This window comes from Elgaria multicarinata, chromosome 11 (genome assembly GCF_023053635.1).
Source record: "Elgaria multicarinata webbii isolate HBS135686 ecotype San Diego chromosome 11, rElgMul1.1.pri, whole genome shotgun sequence".
Classification (NCBI taxonomy): domain Eukaryota; kingdom Metazoa; phylum Chordata; class Lepidosauria; order Squamata; family Anguidae; genus Elgaria; species Elgaria multicarinata.
The window spans coordinates 15,065,258-15,083,977 of NC_086181.1; the positions used below are offsets into that span (position 1 = coordinate 15,065,258).

An 18,720-nucleotide genomic window follows, 5' to 3' on the forward strand; every position below is an offset into this window, starting at 1 on the left:
TTATCTGGGATGGGGGGAAAGTTCAACGTGGCAGGATGAAGTAGCCTGCTATTAGCTGCTTACTTTTCCCATTTAAATTGCCACAAGATTACCCAGATCATTCAGAGAGTTTTGCGGGGATGTGGAAGGAAACTCCCTAAAGCCAGGAAAACTTTAGTGACAGGGAGAACATTCCATCTACCCCTCCTGGCCTTGGTTTAATTGCCTCTAACTTTTTTTTGCATATCCTACAAGGCTTATCTGGCATTCCTCCTCCCAAAATGTTTCCCACCTTTCCATTGAATCCTTTATCCCTAACCTGTGGTGTGCATGTGTGAAGAAACCAGATCCCTTTTATTTTTATATCTTTCCTTCTGTAGAGACGCAATCAACAGCATAAAACTAGAACCCACCTTGGGACCAGCAATGCCGTCAGAGCCAGGGAAACCACGGCTTCCGGGAGAACCCTGTGAACGGGATAAAAGAGGACAGGTGAATGTCATGTATCCAACACTGCCAACAGGTAAGCTGCCAACATAGGGTCAATCTTCTCTCGTGGACAGGGAAGAAAATTACTCCAGCCTTTAAAAAACTCTACTTGGGGTGAAAGGACCGAAAAGGCAATGGCAGAATCCTATACAAGTCAATGAAAGTAATTCCAGCATCAAGATAATACTCTTCTCTCAAGAATCAGGGATTTATAGTTCAGCCCCCTGGCTAAAGAGAGAAACATCCACTTGTCAATCCACCCCCTTCTTCAAATCAGGACACATAACCCACAAGCAGAGAGCAAGTGCTGAAAAGATGCCTTCTTTGGCGAGCAGGGATGGTTCCTGCAGAGCAAAGAGCTTCAGGCAAGAGCATCAAGCAATGGGACAAGGTGAGGCAAAACAACAAAAGCTAAAGGAAAGGAAACTCTCCAGGGGAGAGGGAGCATGACATGTGAGGTCAGGGGAGTTCTGATCTCACAGCAAACATTTGATCACCATCAAACAGAACTTGTGACCTCACTGATCTGTGGCAATCCTTTGACCTTAAAGATCTCAATTATTTATTCTTCTGAATGAAATCAGTTCTTGGGTACAGAAGAGAAACGTAGTGCTTATTTCTAGATCCAGATCTGAATAATTCTCAGGGGAAAGAGAGTACCCACAGTGCTCATGTGTTAAATGAGCGAGCCCCCTTGGGTTTGGAACACCAAGAATGCAAGGACATAAGAAGAGCTCTAGTGGATTTGACCAAAGGTTTATCTGGCTCAGCATTCTGTTCCCACAATAGCCATTCTATGGGGAGCCTACAAGCAGGACGAAATGGCAGAAGCACCCTCCCACCTGTGTTCTTCAACAACTAGTGTTCAGAGGCATATTGCCTTTGATTCTAGAGGTAATACGTAGGCATCATGACTAGCAGCTACTGCATGAGCAAAGAACACACTACAGTAGTGTAAATTTAGTTTCCTTTGGAGTGTTGCAGTGTACCTTAGAAGAACAGCCCTTCTCTGACACGCTAAGGCTTGTTCTGTCTTCCTTTCCGGCTTGCAATCCTTTCATTTGCAATTTGACTTACCAATTCCAAGTTAATCTAATGAAATACTGTGGGCATATGAGACAGACCTATGGCCCATGGACAAACCAGGCTTATTCTCAATGGGTGCTAAGAGTGCCTGAGCTTAGTACCCAGAGCTAAAGGGAGACCAGAAGATGAAGTTGCTACATACACGTTCACCAGCAGGTCCGGGCAAACCAGCAGGTCCAGGCTCACCACGGGATCCTCTCTTGCCTTCCTCACCAGGGGGACCAGAGGGGCCTTGGATACCAGCGGGGCCCTAGGAAATAAAACGAAGGAGACAGAGGTAAGTGATTGTGGAGGGGAAAATAAATAAATCCAGAATAGAAGCAGAGTTACCCATTCATTTCAGGTGAGATGGACACTTACAGGTTCGCCTTTAGCACCAGCATCTCCTTTGTTTCCAGGAGCGCCAGGTTCACCCTAAAGATGTGAAGACGAGACAGAAAACGACACAGTCATATATCTCCTTCAGTGCAAGAAATGCAACAGTGGGGTTGTTTTGTATTGTACAAGAGAAAACAAGGCTGTGCGGCTTCTCTGAGGCAACTCTCAGCAAGGTTCTATGATCCATACAACCCAGAGTGGAACCGGTTTAGAGGTAGGAGTCAGCTGATAATGAGCTTAACCCCTGTCTCAAAGGGTTTGATGATGGGAAGCAGAGCTAGGGAAAGGGATTTAAGAACACACCGTCCAATGTGTGTCCAATGGAAGCAGACACTATATGAGAGTTCACAAGCTCCCTGTGGGTTTTGTTAGTGGGAACAGCCTGCTAAATAATTTTGGAACGGTTTCCCTCAAAGCAGCTATTTCCACACCATCGCTTATCGTTTTGATGCTATTATCCCATCTGCTGCACAGAACTAGCAGCTTTGAAATACTGCAATGTTCAGAATGTCAAAACCCAGGTATACGCTGACAGGGTGGTATAAAATGGCACCCAAGGCAGCAAAATATTGGCCGTTACGTTCCCCAATCAGGTAGATTTGGAACCCACTGGGGCCACTATGATAGTCTAGGTACTGTAACTGTTAAACAAAGACAGCTGGAGAGGATGTGGTCGTGGACATTTTAGAGGAAGATGTCTTCTGAATCAGTGATGTTATGATAGGCTCATCTATCCTCACCTAGTGGTTAAAGGAGCTGGTTTTGACTGGATGGCCAGCCCAGGTGTCCAGTTTTTGAGGAGCCAAAAGGTGAGGAACAATTAGGTGACACTTACGCTGTTACCCTTGGGACCAGGAGCGCCGCTGGGACCTTGAGGTCCAGCTGGGCCACGAGCACCAGGGAAGCCGGGAGCGCCAGCAATACCAGGAGAACCCTAAAAGAGAGAGAATTGCAGATGAAGGAACTTGCAAGCAAGGGCAATGATGAGAATAAGGGAAGTACATATGATGGGAAGATACTTACAGTTGCACCTTTGCTACCAGGTTGACCATCAGAGCCAGGGTTGCCCTAAAGCAGAGAAGCAAGAGAGAAGGGTTATCACCTTTCGAAAATTCAGAAGCATTCCAGAATGTAAAAGAAAAGCAAAAAATGAGTCAGCAGGGCAGCTTACAGAAGGACCAGCAGCGCCAGCAGGGCCAGCAGCGCCAGGTTCACCACGAGCACCTTGTGGGCCTTCACCACCACGAGCGCCTTGGGGACCAGTTTCACCCTGAACGACAAGAGAAAGAAGAACCATCAGCATATGTACTTCTCTTTGAGCCTGGTAGCATCATCTTCCTTCCCAGCCAAATTATACTACACCACACTTAGTCCTCCTGAGGCTTCACAATTCTGTCTCCCTGCCAGGCCTGCTGGTTTACTACTATAAGGCTTGTAGACTAGTTTGTCAGGACCCCAACCTCCCCCGCATACCCATCAGGGTTTTGAGGCCTGCTAATTTAGACTCATTACTTAGTCCTTTCAAGGACTGTCGTTCTACTTCTTTGAGGCCTGCTTGTAAGGCCTGTGGACCAGTTCTTATGCTGCAAGAACTCTGTATTTGCTGCTCCTTTCGGATTCCCTCTTATATTGCTCTGGTAACATCTGACCCCTGAAGATGAAGGTTTAACAATACGGTCACCTCCTTCCCACATCAGGATCATCTGAAGTGTATGTGACTGGGAAGGAACATTGGTAGTTTCTTTCACCTGATCTCTAGGGTTTAGGTATTACTGGAGCGGAAGGTAAACTACCATATGGAATCACACTGGGCTTGTTAAGCTGTACGTGTGCCATTCTTGATTCCTAAATGAGGAAGTATTAGGGCTTCTTGGCATTATGCCCAGGCTAGGCAAGATCTAGAGAGTTTAAGAGGAAAGCTCTTTCAAGGTCCAGATTATCATTACATGGCTCTTCAGGAATAGTCCATAATCTTTCCCACCGAGGAAGAAAATGTCTCAGTTATTTATTGCTAAGAAATAAGCATGTTCGCTAAGAAATAGCTCAACTAGGGTAGAGATGGCGCTATGGAATTCTTATTCTAAAGACGAGGAAGGGAATAAGAGGTGGATAAACCCAACCATTTTGATGCTATTGAGGATGACCTGCATAAAACAATTACTTCTAAATGTGAAGGCGGCCAGGAATTCTTACCTTAGGACCAACGGCACCAGGGAAGCCAGGGGGACCAGCTGGACCAGTGGGGCCCTGAAAGAAAAAGAGTAAGACATTAAGTGGTGATTATAGAGTTCTCCGTAGAGATCCAAATTAGCCACCTTTTAACAGTGGCTGACTCAGTTCCAGCTAAGGCCAGGGGTTTGCTCTGTGCTTTGAAACAGACAGGAAAAAGGAAACTGGGCTTGTGGCAAACTCTTCCATCCCACGGTTGGTTAATAATAGAGAGAATGGTCCCGCAAACCCCTGTTTTGGATAGAGAAGTTGGCAATGCCCAATGTTTCGTATGGATGGGCCTTCGCTGTCCACAAGAAACAGATCACCACCCAGGCAATATTAAGACCTATTAGGAGACACAGAGCATTACAGGAATACTTACTGGGGGACCAGCAGCACCTGGGGAACCATCGTTACCACGAGCACCCTGTAGAAGAGAAGAGAGGAAAGGGTATTTGAATGAGAGCCACCTTCTCACCAGGCCATGCAAGAGCTGGCGAGTATTTGGTCCTTGGAGCCATTCCATCAAGCATCGCAAATGTATTGCATTCCAGAAATTCAGGAGAATATGGCACTTACAGCAGGGCCAGCTTGACCGGGACGGCCTCTCTCACCGGGAAGACCACGTGGGCCCTAGACAGAAGAAGGAGAAACAACGGTCCGTTGGCCGAAAGCAGCTTTGATCTGTGCCTCGTTATTATGCCGCCACCCATTTCCACTACCTTTTCTGTTCTTTAGCATATACCACCTCCCTCCAAAATCATAATGCCTCTGCTGGTACTAAGGGTCTCCTTTATTCACTACAGAGCCACAGGGATTGTAGGGAGAGCCCTTTTTTTGCCAGCAGTGTGTCGTTTTTCTTCATGTCGTGGCTTCATACCTCTCGTAGGTCCCCAACCTAAAGCTACTTTGTTAAGCTCCTTCCATTCCTGATATAGTCCCTCCTTCTGACTATGTGTTCCTGTTCTTCTGGATCTGCCTATATCCATATCTAAAGGCTGATGAAACACCACTGTGGAATCCATTAAAACCAAGTGAAAGAATCGTTGTGCTGTTCTTTTCTTCCTTCAACCCCAGTTCTGCCCTGATCCCAGCCCTATTATCTGAAATCTCATGCAAAGAAAGTAATGCTTCATCTTGCTTGATATGTCCTCTTGTATGATTCATATCAAGGTGCTCTGTCCCTCATTGAGGAGGCTGCTGTCTCCCATTTAAGGAGGGAGTTGGACAGAACATATTTTCATTGCCTTTTAGGGTTGCCATATATTATCCATTGGCTTTTTATCGCCAGTTTCCACTGGACAAGGTATGATAGGAAGTCTACTGCACTGAGCTCTTTCAGACAAATTAGCTCCACTTGATTCCCAGCAAAGCTAAAACACGTTGAGATAAATGTTCAAGTGAATCTATCCTCAGAACACAAAGGATGAAAGAGATGAACATAGCACATAGGAACATATGAAGCTGCTTTGTGCTGAGTCAGACCCTTGGTCCACCTAGTCCAGCAATGGCTACTCTGACTGTGTCAGCAGCTTTCCAGAGTTCAAGGCAGAGGGCTTTCCCATCCCCTCCTATCTGATTCTTTTAACTGCAGATCCCAAGACCTTCTGCAAGCAAAACATGTAGTCTACCGTTGTGCTATGGTACAGTCCCCCCGTTCTTAGAGGAGATTTCCTTGACTTCTCAACAAATCTATTTTTGCTGATTCCCAACCTATGCTTGTAAGAAGTAGAAAGGCCCATCAAAGCAATGGGCAGAAGGAAGATGGAAATATATACTCACAACTTGTCCAGGAGCACCATTCTCACCAGGGCTGCCAGGCTCACCCTAAAAGAGAAGGCAGAACAGAAATCAACACCCAGTTGCTGAAACAGGAAGAGATGAAACTCTGCATAAACTGAAAGTGGCCATGTACTTATCGTGGACACTCACCTTGGGGCCAGCTGGACCGGAATCACCCTTTGCACCATCAAGACCACTGAAACCCTAAAGTGGGTGGAAAGGATGGGTGGGCAGAGAAGAAAGAGGAACATTAGAATCCAAGAAACAGTGTCTAGAAAAGGCTATGGGTGCCATATTAGGATTCACAACTAAGAAAGCTACCAATTCCATGTGGTATTCAACAAAATGGGCTGTGAGTTCCATATTAGCAATTTTGCTGAAACTAAGCAGGCCTGTGTCCGATTACTACCAGGATGGGATACTTCCTTGGAACTATGAAAGTCAGGATATAATTGTACAAAATCAAAATATTACCATGTTCGACTGACAACATCTGGGCAGGCATTTTCAGGTCTGCTTCATGGCCTTATCTGCTTGGGCTTGGGCAGCCTCCTTAGATAAATGGCATGAGAAGGGACACGGTTCCAAGATTTACTGGGTGTATTGACACTTTTATGGCAGTAATGAATGCCAGCAATCATGAAGTGAAGGTGTCCTGGTGATAATCACAGCTGCTGTTTGTAATCTGATGGCTGCAATTCCGGAAAGCTCCAGAGGACACACATACCTACTCCTAAATCATAATCTATCCCTGGGACACTCTGAATTGCAAGTTTCCTGAATTTAATTGGAGGTTGAACAATTGAAGCACACTTACTCTGTGTCCCTTCATGCCTGGCAGGCCAGCAGTTCCGGGGAGACCGCGAGCACCCTGAAGCAAAAGAACAAGGAATTATTTAGAAGAGAGAGAAGAAGAGAATCGTGTTTCATTTTTCTAATCATCTGTAGACAAATGGATCTATTTACCCCTAGGCCTGGCATATGAGCGGGGAATCTTTCATCTGCTTTTCACCAATAGGATAACATTGAAATAGGCCTAACAAATTAAAATGGGGCACATGGTGGTCTCCTGACTGGGCCATCTTAATGGCTGGCTTTTCCCCCTCCAACTATGTCTCTTGAACCTTACCCAAGATCAAAGTTCTTGTAGAGTTGGGGCCACCCCATCAAGAGCCTAGAATTCCCTGTTTGGGAAGGGGTGTCTAGTGATGCAATTGACAGAGTGAATGGATTCAGATGTAGGGCTCAAAAATCCTACCCAGCCACCTTCTGGCCATAGGCAGGTCACCATCTCTCAGTCTAACTTTGCAAAAATTGCTGTGACAATGAATTGAAATAAGGAGGCATTGTAATATGTCCTTTAGGACTTGGAGAGGGTGGGTGGTGGATGGGAAGAGGCTCTATGGGTTTCTAAATAATCCTTCTGCACCAAAGCAGGGACCACAATTCTTAAGCTGCTCCTTGCCAATGCTTGTCTAACTTACTCTTTCAAAGACTCTAGTACAAGTGTGGGAGGTTCCATAACTTTCCCCAGAGAACACGGCCCATTGTCAAGGTTATCTATTCTCCTCCCATGATCGAGGCTAGCTCCTTCCTAGTCTGAGCTGTTGGGCAAGTTGTGATTCTCCATAAAAGGACAGTTGCATCTCAACTGTTGCGTCATGTTCTAGCAAGCCAGGTAGAAGACAGATCTTACCTGTGGGCCAGGAGGACCGCGCTCACCAGGACGGCCAGGTTTTCCAGCTTCACCCTTAGAGAAAGAAGAGGAAACAGGATCTAAGCCGGTGCTGGAACCACTAATTTGCTAGGGAAAACCTATGGATTGACTAACTGTTCTTGTAAAGGGGGCTTAAACTCTTTGATTTCCCATGCAGGAGAGATTCTTAAGATTTGCAGGGGCCAGTCACCAGGTATGGTCTGAGAGTTCAACATGCTTCTGCTGCTGTCAACTGAGAGTGTAAAGGCAGAAGTAGAAGTAACGGGTAAGCCTGAAGAAGGCCCAGTAATGATATATCGTTGGAGCACCATCAGGTGCTGGTTGGGTAGCTGATGAGGAATTAGAGGCGTTAACTGCAGATAGGGTTGGTGGACATAGCAAACTCCCTTGGAGCACAGAAACTGTGGGCCATCCGGAGAAGATGGGATGTTGAGCGCTCGTCCGTTGCGGTCTCCCATCAAGCATTGCAGTGCTTGATGGGAGACAGCAAGGGAAAATGGCCTGGGGGAGGCGAGGGCCCTTCATTCTCATAGTTGCTCTCCATTCTCATTGTTAGATCGAACTTGTTTTCCTGGAGACAATGCAACACCTGGCACTTCGTGAGTCATCTCAGTCAGGCCTGCAAGCTCAGAGCAACCTCCATGTTGATGACAGGGCTTTTGTGTTTTTTTCCTGGCAACTTGGGCACACTCCGTCTTTGGGTCATTGGAGGAAGGGGAAGAGAGGGGGGTCACCCCGCAAAGAAAGACAGGGTCACTCACATCATCTCCGTTCTTGCCAGGTGGGCCGCCTGGACCACGGGGACCCATTGGACCCTAGAGTATTTGTTGAGAAGAAACAGAGGCATTAAAATCAGAAGCAACACAGCTCAGGTCCCATTTAAAACCCAACTGATGTGTTTAAAAGTGGGCCCAGATGGGGGCCTGTCCGCAGCATTCACCATTCGAGAGCTCCCCCTAGTGGTGGAAAAGGGAACTCCAAGGAACAGACTGGAGACTGTTCTGTTTGGCCATAAGACGGCAGACACAAGTTGCAAAAAAGAAGATCAGACAGTACTCACAGAAGCACCAGGCTCTCCGGGTTCACCAGGGGGACCTTGGAAACCTTGGGGGCCCTGGAAGATTAAAAAGACCATCTATGTTAGAAGAAGGAAAGCTACTACTGACTGCATCTGTACTTGTTTGGGAGGGCTCAGGGAGGAAGCCATGAGCTCTCCCAGCTGTGAGGCCCTCCTTCCCTCAGTCTCCCACTCCTGCCTCTGTGCCCTTCTGCGGCGCTACCTTCCCACTTTTCCTGCTGCAAAGCATTTTCTGGACCAGCCTGTCCTACTCTTGCCTAATCCTTCACTGCTGTTTGTTTCTCTTCCCCACTTGCTCCCCTCCCCCGTATCAATTTATTGAACCCCTTTACCTCTCCCCTCAGTCCCAGTTTTATTATCTCAGTATAGATTGTGAATCCCCTAGCAAGGTTCAACTTGATCCAAAGTTCACCTGGGACCATGTGAAGAAATAAAAGAACGAGTGCCTCTGAACATGTGCAGAGTGAACAGCAGAGAAACGTGTGCCTCCCTATGTCTTGGATTGGGAAGCAGGCTTCCTGCTAGAGGACATGGATTCCAGGAAGACTGTAATTCCAGCACTTCTTTTTTGGTCCACATGTTTTAAGAATTAATTGTGATGTGACCATCTCCCATATCAAAGAGGAAAGTGGACATGATTAAGTCTTCCATTTCCCCTATTCTCAGGGACTCCAGATTCTCTGAGATGGTCTGTGAACATCTGGGTCTGTGGAACAGGCCTCTCAAGAGAGGACCGACTATATACACTCCGTGCAAGTAATCTGTAGCCAAAGCGACCACATTCTGTGCCAAGAGCAGCTGGATTCTTTAATTTTGATTTGCACATATTCTGCATAATTTATTCTGCTTCTGGTAGTCATAAAGAAAGAGAAAGAGCAGGGCACAAAATCATTGTTCTCTGGGACATCCTACTCAGCCCTATATCACCAAGCTCTGAAGAAAGAAAGAAAGAAAGAAAGAAAGAAAGAAAGAAAGAAAGAGAATTTGAGATCACCAGGATGGTAAACACTGACTCAAGTACCAAAGTCTATAATGCACCCCTCATCTGAAATGCCAACTGCACATATCCTTGTCGAAAAAGTAGTGAGAGTTGATTCTGAGAGAGAAGGGGGGAAAAGTACTTACAGGAGCGCCAGGGGGGCCAGGAAGACCACGGGGACCAGCTGGACCCTGAAAACCAAATGAGAAGATGTGGATTAAATGGGATTGCCACCATCTTGCCTTGACCTCGGTGGATGTCTATGCTCCGTAGGGCTGGTCTGGACCTTGCTTGACTCCAGCATTTGAAGGCTCTGCCTCACCATAGTTTCTGGATCTTTCTTTTCTATGAATTAGATTTGGCCACCCCGCTGTATCATTTCCTAAACTACCTTTCCTCTATCTCTTCTAAATAACCTTTCTATCCCTTTTGGTTCAGGCTTGCACATCAATTTTGGGGAAATGTCTGCTTTTGTGGTCACCGTGTTAGGGGTCAGAAGTGTCTGGTGACCTCCCAACTGATTGGCAAGTTGCCATCACATTTAACCTAAAGTGAAGCATAAGGCAAAAAGACAAGGTTTCAGCTGGAGCAAAACACATGAGAAATCTTGAGAGAAGGTGAACGAATTTCAGCAAGACTAATGAAATTCCTCAGCAGGTTGTATATCCCTACGTTTTTGCTTCCTTGCAAGCCACATGAATGAGTATATCATAAAGGGAAAAAAGGCGGAATAACTTTGGTCACAAAAAGTAGAAAGGAGATGCGAAGTATTTATTTTATGAAGCCCGATGCGATTCAGCCTGTACTTTATTCAAAGGCCTTCCTTAGGGGGTTGTTAGACGATAGTGTCCACAGAATATCCTCTAGCTAAGTAATTGTTTTATACTGTATGTTTTTATCTGTACACCGCTCTGAGATCTTAAGGATATAGAGCGGGATATAAATGTTTTAAATAAATGAATATGATAATCTATGGCGACTGAGCAAATTCTATAGACGCTATCTTCTAACTACCACCTGAGGAAGCCCTTTGAATAAAGTGCAGGCCAAAACGTGTCAGGCTTTGTGGAAATAAATATTTTGCATCCTGAAAACCCGTTTCTCTTTTTTTCTGACCTGTTTTGGATGCTCTCCTCCATTTGTTTTTGACTATCACAACTCCACCATAAATACCATCTGCCAGTCTCAGACCCACCTTCTGTTATGGGGATAATATCACTGGCCTATTTTACAAGGATGTTTTGATGATACTGAAGTAATGGAACACTTGAGGAAAAGGTATTATAGGTTGAATTCAGATCCAGTCATATTTAGAGTAGACCTAATGAAATCCATGGGATGTACATTAGTCACAAATAATTTAAGGCTTATTGATTTCAATAAGTCTGCTCAAATTAAGATTAAATTTAACTTCAACCCATTATATAAACCAGGGGTGGGGAATCTGTGGCCCTCCAGACATTGATGGAATACAATTCCCATCATCCCTGAGCATTGTCCAGGCTGGCTGGGGTTGAAAGGCATTGGATATACACTTATTGTAACCACAAATATCATCATCAGCATCCTTTAATTCACTGAACGTACATCCCTTTTCCTCATGGGAAGAAAGCCTTCCAGTCCTCAGTTATTCTGCTTTTCTGCAGTAACCTGTCCTATCAAAAAATCAAGCTGGAGTGGGATTTTTTGGACAGAAGCTGGAGATAGCTTCTGCTGTTGTGAGCTCATGAATCAGTCATCAACAGACAAAAATCTGTCTATCATATCTGAGGATTAAGTTCATGAGGATTAAGGAACTGCGGAGTCCCAAACAGACTGTTTTGTTTACACATCCCAAGATACACCTGTTCCCATCTCAAGTTTTCTTCCTATTCTTCTTCTTCACTAAGCCCACATGTTCAACCAACACGTTTCCTGAAAACTCAAGACAACACTTACCATTGGGCCAGGAAGAGAAAGACCACCAGATTTTTCATCATAACCGTAACCCATCTGAGCACCGAAGTTCTATCAGAAGGAGGAAAAAAGAAGAGGAGCGAACATGTTTCCAGGGTTCTAAAAAGCACATTCACCATAAATTGGTGGAATAACAAACATAAGTAGGTCAACACAACTTACTCCGCTAAGGCCTGGAGGGCCTGGAGGGCCTGGTGGTCCAGGTTGGCCATCTCTGCCAGGTAGGCCTGGAGGTCCCTGAAAATAAAGATGGTAAGAAGCTACAGGTTAGAACTATGAACGGTATACAAGAGCAGAACTGATTGGGAATTCCTCACACCCTGGAAAAAAACGGAATAGGGGCATTTTCTATTTCCCCTCCCCCTGAATTTGAAACAAGACTGAAAGTTTTAGAAACATCTCTCTATTGCAAAACTGTGATGGATGGCACTGAAATGGCTTATGCTCCTCCACTTTCTTTCTTTCTTTTTGGAAACAACCACCACATGCTTAGTTCAAACTGCCGTGAAGCTAGTTCTTGGGTGTTTTGTTTTTGCTTTCCCAAGTTGCATGAAATTTTTAAAACATTTCAAACATTCCTGGAGGTGGGAATCTGGAGATACTTTCTGTGGCGTATGGGGTGGAGGGATAACTTAAATGAACAGATTTTCTTCTCATTCAGAAATGGAAAGTTTAAAATATACCCGCCCCTAAAAGTTTCTCCAAACTTTTATGACCGCTTCATAGTTTCTGACATTTCTTTTTATTTGTATTTGAACTATAATCAGCTAAAGCTCTGTTACAGATACCTACCCTATCTCCTTTTGGGCCTGGTTTTCCTTGAGGTCCCTGCCAGGAAAGAAGAAAATTGTGATTACCGCGTAATCATCCAGAGAATAAAATCAATGTATCTAAAGAAACAGAAGTAAAGATTGAGAAAATAGAATATACCTCTACCCCACTTTCTTCTGTGTCACCAGGAGAAAGAACTGGAATACAAAAGGAAAAGAACTATTAAGAACCAGAACTCTTCATCACCCAGAATTGATCATCATCCTCAACTGCTCCCCACACTTCTAAATACCACCTGGCTTATCAGAACCCCCTCAGCTCAATGAACTTTATGGGTTGGATCCTAACTTAGTGATAATTAGAGTAGACTCATTGAAATCAATGGGATAAGTTAATAGCAACTAAAACAAAGTCCCATTTATTTCCATGGCTCTACTCTAAGGATGACTAAGGCCACAGCTAGACCTAAGGTTTATCCTGGGATCATCCAGGGTTCGCCCCTGCCTGAGCACTGGATCCCCTGTGTGTCACCTAGATGAACAGGTTTGAACCCTGGACGGTCCAGGGATAAACCTTAGGTCTAGCTACGGCCTAAGTCTGGATCCAGCCCCTTCACTTCTTACAGACCAGGCTTCTTGTTGAGAAATCTAGGTAAAATTTGGAATTTAATGGGGGCTGGCAGCTCTTAGAATTGGCCTAAGGGAAAAATGTCACGTGCTAGTAGCTATTCACATCAACCAGACTTCAAAATGTCCATATTCCAAAGGAAGGAAATAATACTCATTTTCTTTCCCATGATAAAATTTTTTAGTGTCAAAGTTAAGACGCCTCCAGTGGCATAGCCTGAAAAGTCCTCCCCCTCTTTTCACTCGTTTGTAAAACTTTTCTTGGTTCTTGCTCTCTTCGCCAAGTTTCTGATTGCATGCAAGGAGTGGACACAAATTCAATTACACAAGCATTTAACATTAAATCCAAACACGTAGGGAGTCGTGGAAAGAGATATGGTCTTTGGCCTTGGTTAGATATTATTGCAATGAGAGCAAGGTTTCAGATAACTGGATAGGAGACAGGTTGGTGGATGAATGAGTGGATAGGTAACTGGTAGGTGGAATCTGAAAAGAATAATTAAATGATGAATCTACATGTGTTTGGGTAATCGGGTGGATGATTAGATGGTTATTGGTTGGTGAATAAGAAGAAAAGGGTGAAAGAAGAAGAAATAGATAACTGGATGGACATTAGTAGAAGATGGATGGTTTGAACAAATGGGTGAAATAGTAAATGAGACTAAATGGGTAGAAAGGCATTTTGTTCTGTGGCCTGAAAGAGGTATGAATGAGTGGGACGATAAACAGGTGAGTGAGTGCAGGATGGGGGGAACTGTGGACAATTGTGATGCGATGAGTGGATAGGCAGGTAGAAGGAAAGCAATTTAAATCAATACCGGATTCAGGGCAGGTTTTACAGCATTCTCCAGGTGCTAGTACAGGATTGGGGCAGTCTGATATATCTTCACACATTATGTTGTCACAATGGATTTCGCCTCTGTCGCACACGCAGACCTCGCACTTAGTAGGTTTCCAAACATCTCCGTCATTGTACTTTATTTCCAAGTGTGTGCATCCTCCAGATGGAACTAAAGAAAGAGCCAACAAAAGAAACAAGGTGCATGAGTGAAGAGGTGAAGGTTTGCCTGTGAGCCAGCAGTGTCAGTAGAATAGATGAAGCCACAAAGGAACACATGGAAGAATCTCTTATGATGGATCAATATGGAGAAAACGCATCTATTTTTATACAGTTGTTTGTGATTGCTGGCCTCCCGTCCCTCTGCTCCGCACTTACACTGATGTGCATGTGCGTTTTAAATCCTCATCTGCTTTTCATCAAGCAAATTCTATAACACAGGAAACGAGCCAGCCCCACAGTAACTCTTTCCAGTTGCTTTGGAATTTAAACAAAACCGCTGGTCAGTTGTTACATCCAACTGGTAACCTCAACGTTTTGGAGCTGAAGCCAAACCAAACATTCACATACAAAAGAGAAGAAAATTAACAGCTTTCTGAAAAGGAAAAGAGATAGGGAGGAGAGTCAGGAATTTGGATTGAAGGAGGATCTGTACAGGGGAAGAAACTGCATCTTGTGGATGGCACATGGGCGTTGGGAAACTGGATACAGTGTAAACAATTTAGGTAGGCAGGGGAATCAGCAGGTGTGAACAATGATAGGTCAAGTTAACAAGGCAAGTGTGATGGCCTCCATCTGTGCTCAAATCAAATGCCAGCTTTTCCTAAAACTAATGTTTGATAGCCCCATGGATCAGATGGCGCGTAACTGTGTAAGCCAAGGATGCTACTGAGAGAAACACTACAGAGAGATGGTTGGGAAGAAGTAAGGAATGTTTCCTACTAGCACATTTCATTAAAAAGAAAAAGAAAAAAGGAGGGGACCTGTGCATTCCGTAAATGCATCTCTTAATGGGCTATTTCCTTTTAAAACTCCTTGCTGGTCTCTTGAGATGAAGTTTTGTTTTAAAACTCTTTCCTGGGCTGTTGCTAGAGTTTTCCATCCAAGGTCACTGGATGGATAGCGGCTTTATTGTAGTGGAGGAAAACAGAAAAAAAAAACCTGCTATTTAAAATGATTAAAAGATGAGCCAAAGTGATTCTGCAACATGAAAGTCATGTCCGATAGTGATAACACCTTCCTGGAATGGTCCTGGAAAACTGCATGACAACCACTAGATGGCAGCAAAATGTCCATATCTTACAAGAAAATATCTGATATGTTCTATTGTTATTATTATTGTTGTTGTTGTTGTTAATCCTCCAGTTGTTCTCTAAGGATATTTAGTTGTTGACCCCGGAAATAGACTCACTTTGGTTATTGCTGGTCTTTTTCAAGGCCGCTCCTCAAAGCCCCACCCTAGGCAAGGCTGTATAACAGTGCCTTACCAGCAAAAGTGAGTCTCTTGATGGCCACTAGATGTCGCCATTGCTTCTAGTTGACTAGAGCAAGTGATCCCTCCAGTTCTGTTCCATCCAAAAGGCTTTGTCTATGAAGTGATGTCTAGACTTTTGTGCTTTATAGGTTGCTGAAACATTTTCCTTATGAATCATCTTGAAGCTTTTTTCTTTCTTTCTAATACTCTCCTGATGGCTTTTGCAGGCTCCTTCAACAAGGCAGGAAAATAGCCTTGTCCTCCTACCCTTCCCCCCTTTCTACCTCACAAACAATGTGCCTCAGCTTTCCAAGAATACAGAATGACTTTTCCATCATTTGTTATATTCCCCCTTCTTGTCCCCCTCCAGTGACAACCCACGCACCCTCCCCTTTACGGAAATCAGCAAGGTAATGCAGGCAGTCTAGTTGATCCAACTTGTTGCTTTGCCCCAAGGGAGATGTTTGGAAAAGAGGGAGGGAGGGAGACAGGGGAGGAGGAGGAGAGAGTAAGACCAACGGAAGCACGCCCAAGGCTACACACAGCTGGCTAAGTTTTCTTTTAGAAGTAGCTCGTTTTCTCACAGAACACTTCAATGGAACTAGGAGAAATCTAATGGACTAAATACCAGTCCCTTAAGCCTCCTTCCTCTCCCTGCCAACCCCAGACATCTCTGGAAGGTCACGAACGTGTATTGACCTTTCTGACTTAAAAAAAAAAAAAAGGATTCTGAAGTCTGTCTATAACATGCACTTTCTTTGCCCGATCTTCTCTCTACGTCTTCCGAGCCACGGCTGCATTCAACAGGAATTACAACTACAGTGAAGCACAGATTACAAAATCAAAACATCCCACCCACCCTCCTTTGGCAAACTGTTCTGCAGAAATAGTTCTACCCTTTACTCTGAACTGTTGGACTTGGAGAAGGAAATGGCTTTGCATTCAACAGAAAGAGATGGGAGAAGAAAATACAGGGGAAAGTTTTCCATCCCTTCTCAATACGACGATGATAAAAAAAAAAACCACGTATTCGGCATGTATGCATTGTTGTACTTACTGTCTTCTTCGCCTTGGCCTTTGGTGAGTAGAACAGTTGCTGCTATCAAAAGCAGTAACCGGGAATCCACAAAGCTGAACATGTCTAAATATTAGACATGAAGACTCTTTGTATCCTTGGTTCTGCTTTAGTGTCCAGTCATACAGGGACGGTCTGACTTATGTAGTTCCACTCCAGACCCCAGCAGAAACTTCCTACTGACTCTGTCAAGTTTTTAGCCTCCCTTTTTATACGGTCCAGTGTCCCAGAGGTGGATCCCTTCTTTGCTGGCTTCTAAGTGCTGTGGGGGGGATCTTGGGACGGCCCCTTAGCCAATCAGCGAAGCCCAGCCTGCCCCCAGACACACACAGAGACACGCATACATGCACCCACTCCCAAAAAGTTGAGAAGCAAAGCCAAGCCCCTTTCTAACCAATCACAAAAGAATGGACCCTGTTAGTCTCCCTTCCAAACATCAGTGGATCTTCTAGATTGGCAGTACATTCTGCAGGAAGAGGGAGGAATATAATAGGGTATGAATTGAGGTGTGTCTGCGTATGAAAGGGGATGGAGAGAAAAGAACAAGCAAAATCATTTGGGGGATTAGGATTTACACAAGCGTTTGGGGGGGGAGAAGGGTATTGCAAAAGTTGAATATCAGAAAGCATGCAAGATCAGGAAATTGTAAGGTGGAATTCACCACTTCTGCATGATCTAATAAAGCACCTGTAAAGGTGGGGCACCAGAGGGTGGTATAGAGCAAAGTGTGGGTTTCTTTGTGCATGTCTTTTCTCCTTAAAATACAAACAAAGTAGAACCTCTGGGATCATGCAAGCTTTTGCTAAATATCATCTAATCTTTGCTGCGTTGTCGTTTGTTTCATTTTGAATCCATCTTCTTTCTTACTTGCTCTCCTTTTGGAATAACAACTTTTTAAATTTTTAAAAAGAAGTATGTATAACTTTAGCAACTATTAAGGTGTACTGTTAAAGTCTAGCTTGGAGGATATTTTCTTCCCCTTAAATATAATAGTTAAAAAGTACAAAGAAAACTTGATATTACTGATAAAGGATTAAAAAATGAATAGATGGGTAAAATCGCAGAGAAAGGGAATATTCCTGCAACTCAGCAACCGCTTTTGGGGTCAGAGATTCCAATGTATGGACAGGGTTCTGTGACCTTCAAAGGCTTCCCTGTTCTCTCGTCCATCTGTATGCATGGGAGCTCCATCTGTGAATTGCAGTGAACATGGGGCTCTGGATATACCTGTGTGTATTACTACACAGCACACCTGTGTGGGTATTACTGCTTAAAGAAGAAAATTCTGAAGCTGACCTTGCTTACATCCCCGTCTCAAACACACTTCCTTAGATATGCAATAGAGATCATTGAGACTTCATGTGTGTGCAGTCAGTAATGGAGTAACCAAGTACTGCAATCCATAACAGAGTAAAGAGCACTTTAACTCATATCATATAAATTTCATTTGAAAACAAGACAATTTGAAAAGCTTATGTTTAGTACTGTGGCTTTGCTGATTCTAAACATCACAGCGACGGCTTTTCACATACTATCTGTAGGCATATTTTATTTGTCTATATTATGTGGTTCATCTACATTTAAGGCTGCCAGTCTATAAGGATACATATGGAACAGGAGAGATTGCAGCTTTCCTGTGTACATGTAACAGGATGAAGCATATTTGAATATTTGTTGATATAGTATGATATTATTATTATTATTTATTTATATAGCACCATCAATGTACATGGTGCTGTACAGAGTAAAACAGTAAATAGCAAGACCCTTGTTTGATTTTTTTAAAAAAAGAATAAAATAAGAAAACAACAACTCTTAAAAATAAATAAAAATAAAACTAGCAACTTAACATACAAAGTTGTTTTTCACTGAAAAGAATGTTAGCCACGATCCACTCCTCCTTTATTTGGACTGCTGCATATCTGAAACATTGAAAAACGCACAAGGTTTCTCCCTCTATCCCTAATTGAAACATGAACAACTTCTCTAGGAATCTCCCCAAACTTTGATCTTCTCTCCAAACTAATAATAATAATAATAATAATAATAATAATAATTTAGTAAACTTTTGATCATTTATTTTGCAGAGGTATGAATGGGCAAACCTCAAATCCAAATAGCAAAGATGCTTTGTAACATAAAGGCACTCTGAGAACCTCAGGGAAAAATCGGAAGGCTGATTTCTCATTAACCACACGCCTTCTTTTTTACAGACCTCAAAGGCATATTCTTAAAAAAAAGAAAAAAGGGCACTGTTCCATGACTATTCCAAAGCGCGAAA

General features: G+C 43.8%; 1 protein-coding gene across 2 annotated transcripts in view; it reads right to left on the minus strand.

Moving 5' to 3' along the window:
• The window catches only part of COL1A1 (collagen type I alpha 1 chain), a 42,966-nt gene extending 26,347 nt beyond the window's left edge, over positions 1 to 16,619 (minus strand). The window contains exons 1-22 of one of the 2 annotated variants that reach the window (XM_063137374.1): positions 16,422 to 16,619; positions 13,871 to 14,062; positions 12,586 to 12,623; positions 12,448 to 12,483; positions 11,818 to 11,892; positions 11,638 to 11,706; positions 9,846 to 9,890; positions 8,703 to 8,756; positions 8,404 to 8,457; positions 7,622 to 7,675; positions 6,743 to 6,796; positions 6,076 to 6,129; positions 5,926 to 5,970; positions 4,723 to 4,776; positions 4,526 to 4,570; positions 4,126 to 4,179; positions 3,104 to 3,202; positions 2,956 to 3,000; positions 2,768 to 2,866; positions 1,915 to 1,968; positions 1,697 to 1,804; positions 393 to 446 (exon numbers count right to left, since the gene is read on the minus strand). In XM_063137374.1, coding sequence (XP_062993444.1) covers positions 393 to 446; positions 1,697 to 1,804; positions 1,915 to 1,968; positions 2,768 to 2,866; positions 2,956 to 3,000; positions 3,104 to 3,202; positions 4,126 to 4,179; positions 4,526 to 4,570; positions 4,723 to 4,776; positions 5,926 to 5,970; positions 6,076 to 6,129; positions 6,743 to 6,796; positions 7,622 to 7,675; positions 8,404 to 8,457; positions 8,703 to 8,756; positions 9,846 to 9,890; positions 11,638 to 11,706; positions 11,818 to 11,892; positions 12,448 to 12,483; positions 12,586 to 12,623; positions 13,871 to 14,062; positions 16,422 to 16,503 — 1,464 coding nt within the window. In that variant the 5' untranslated portion in view covers positions 16,504 to 16,619. Of the gene's footprint in view, positions 1 to 392; positions 447 to 1,696; positions 1,805 to 1,914; positions 1,969 to 2,767; positions 2,867 to 2,955; positions 3,001 to 3,103; positions 3,203 to 4,125; positions 4,180 to 4,525; positions 4,571 to 4,722; positions 4,777 to 5,925; positions 5,971 to 6,075; positions 6,130 to 6,742; positions 6,797 to 7,621; positions 7,676 to 8,403; positions 8,458 to 8,702; positions 8,757 to 9,845; positions 9,891 to 11,637; positions 11,707 to 11,808; positions 11,893 to 12,447; positions 12,484 to 12,585; positions 12,624 to 13,870; positions 14,063 to 16,421 lie in introns of both variants that reach the window. The other variant, XM_063137373.1, reaches the window with a different exon arrangement.
• Between the last annotated feature and the right edge of the window lie 2,101 nt (positions 16,620 to 18,720).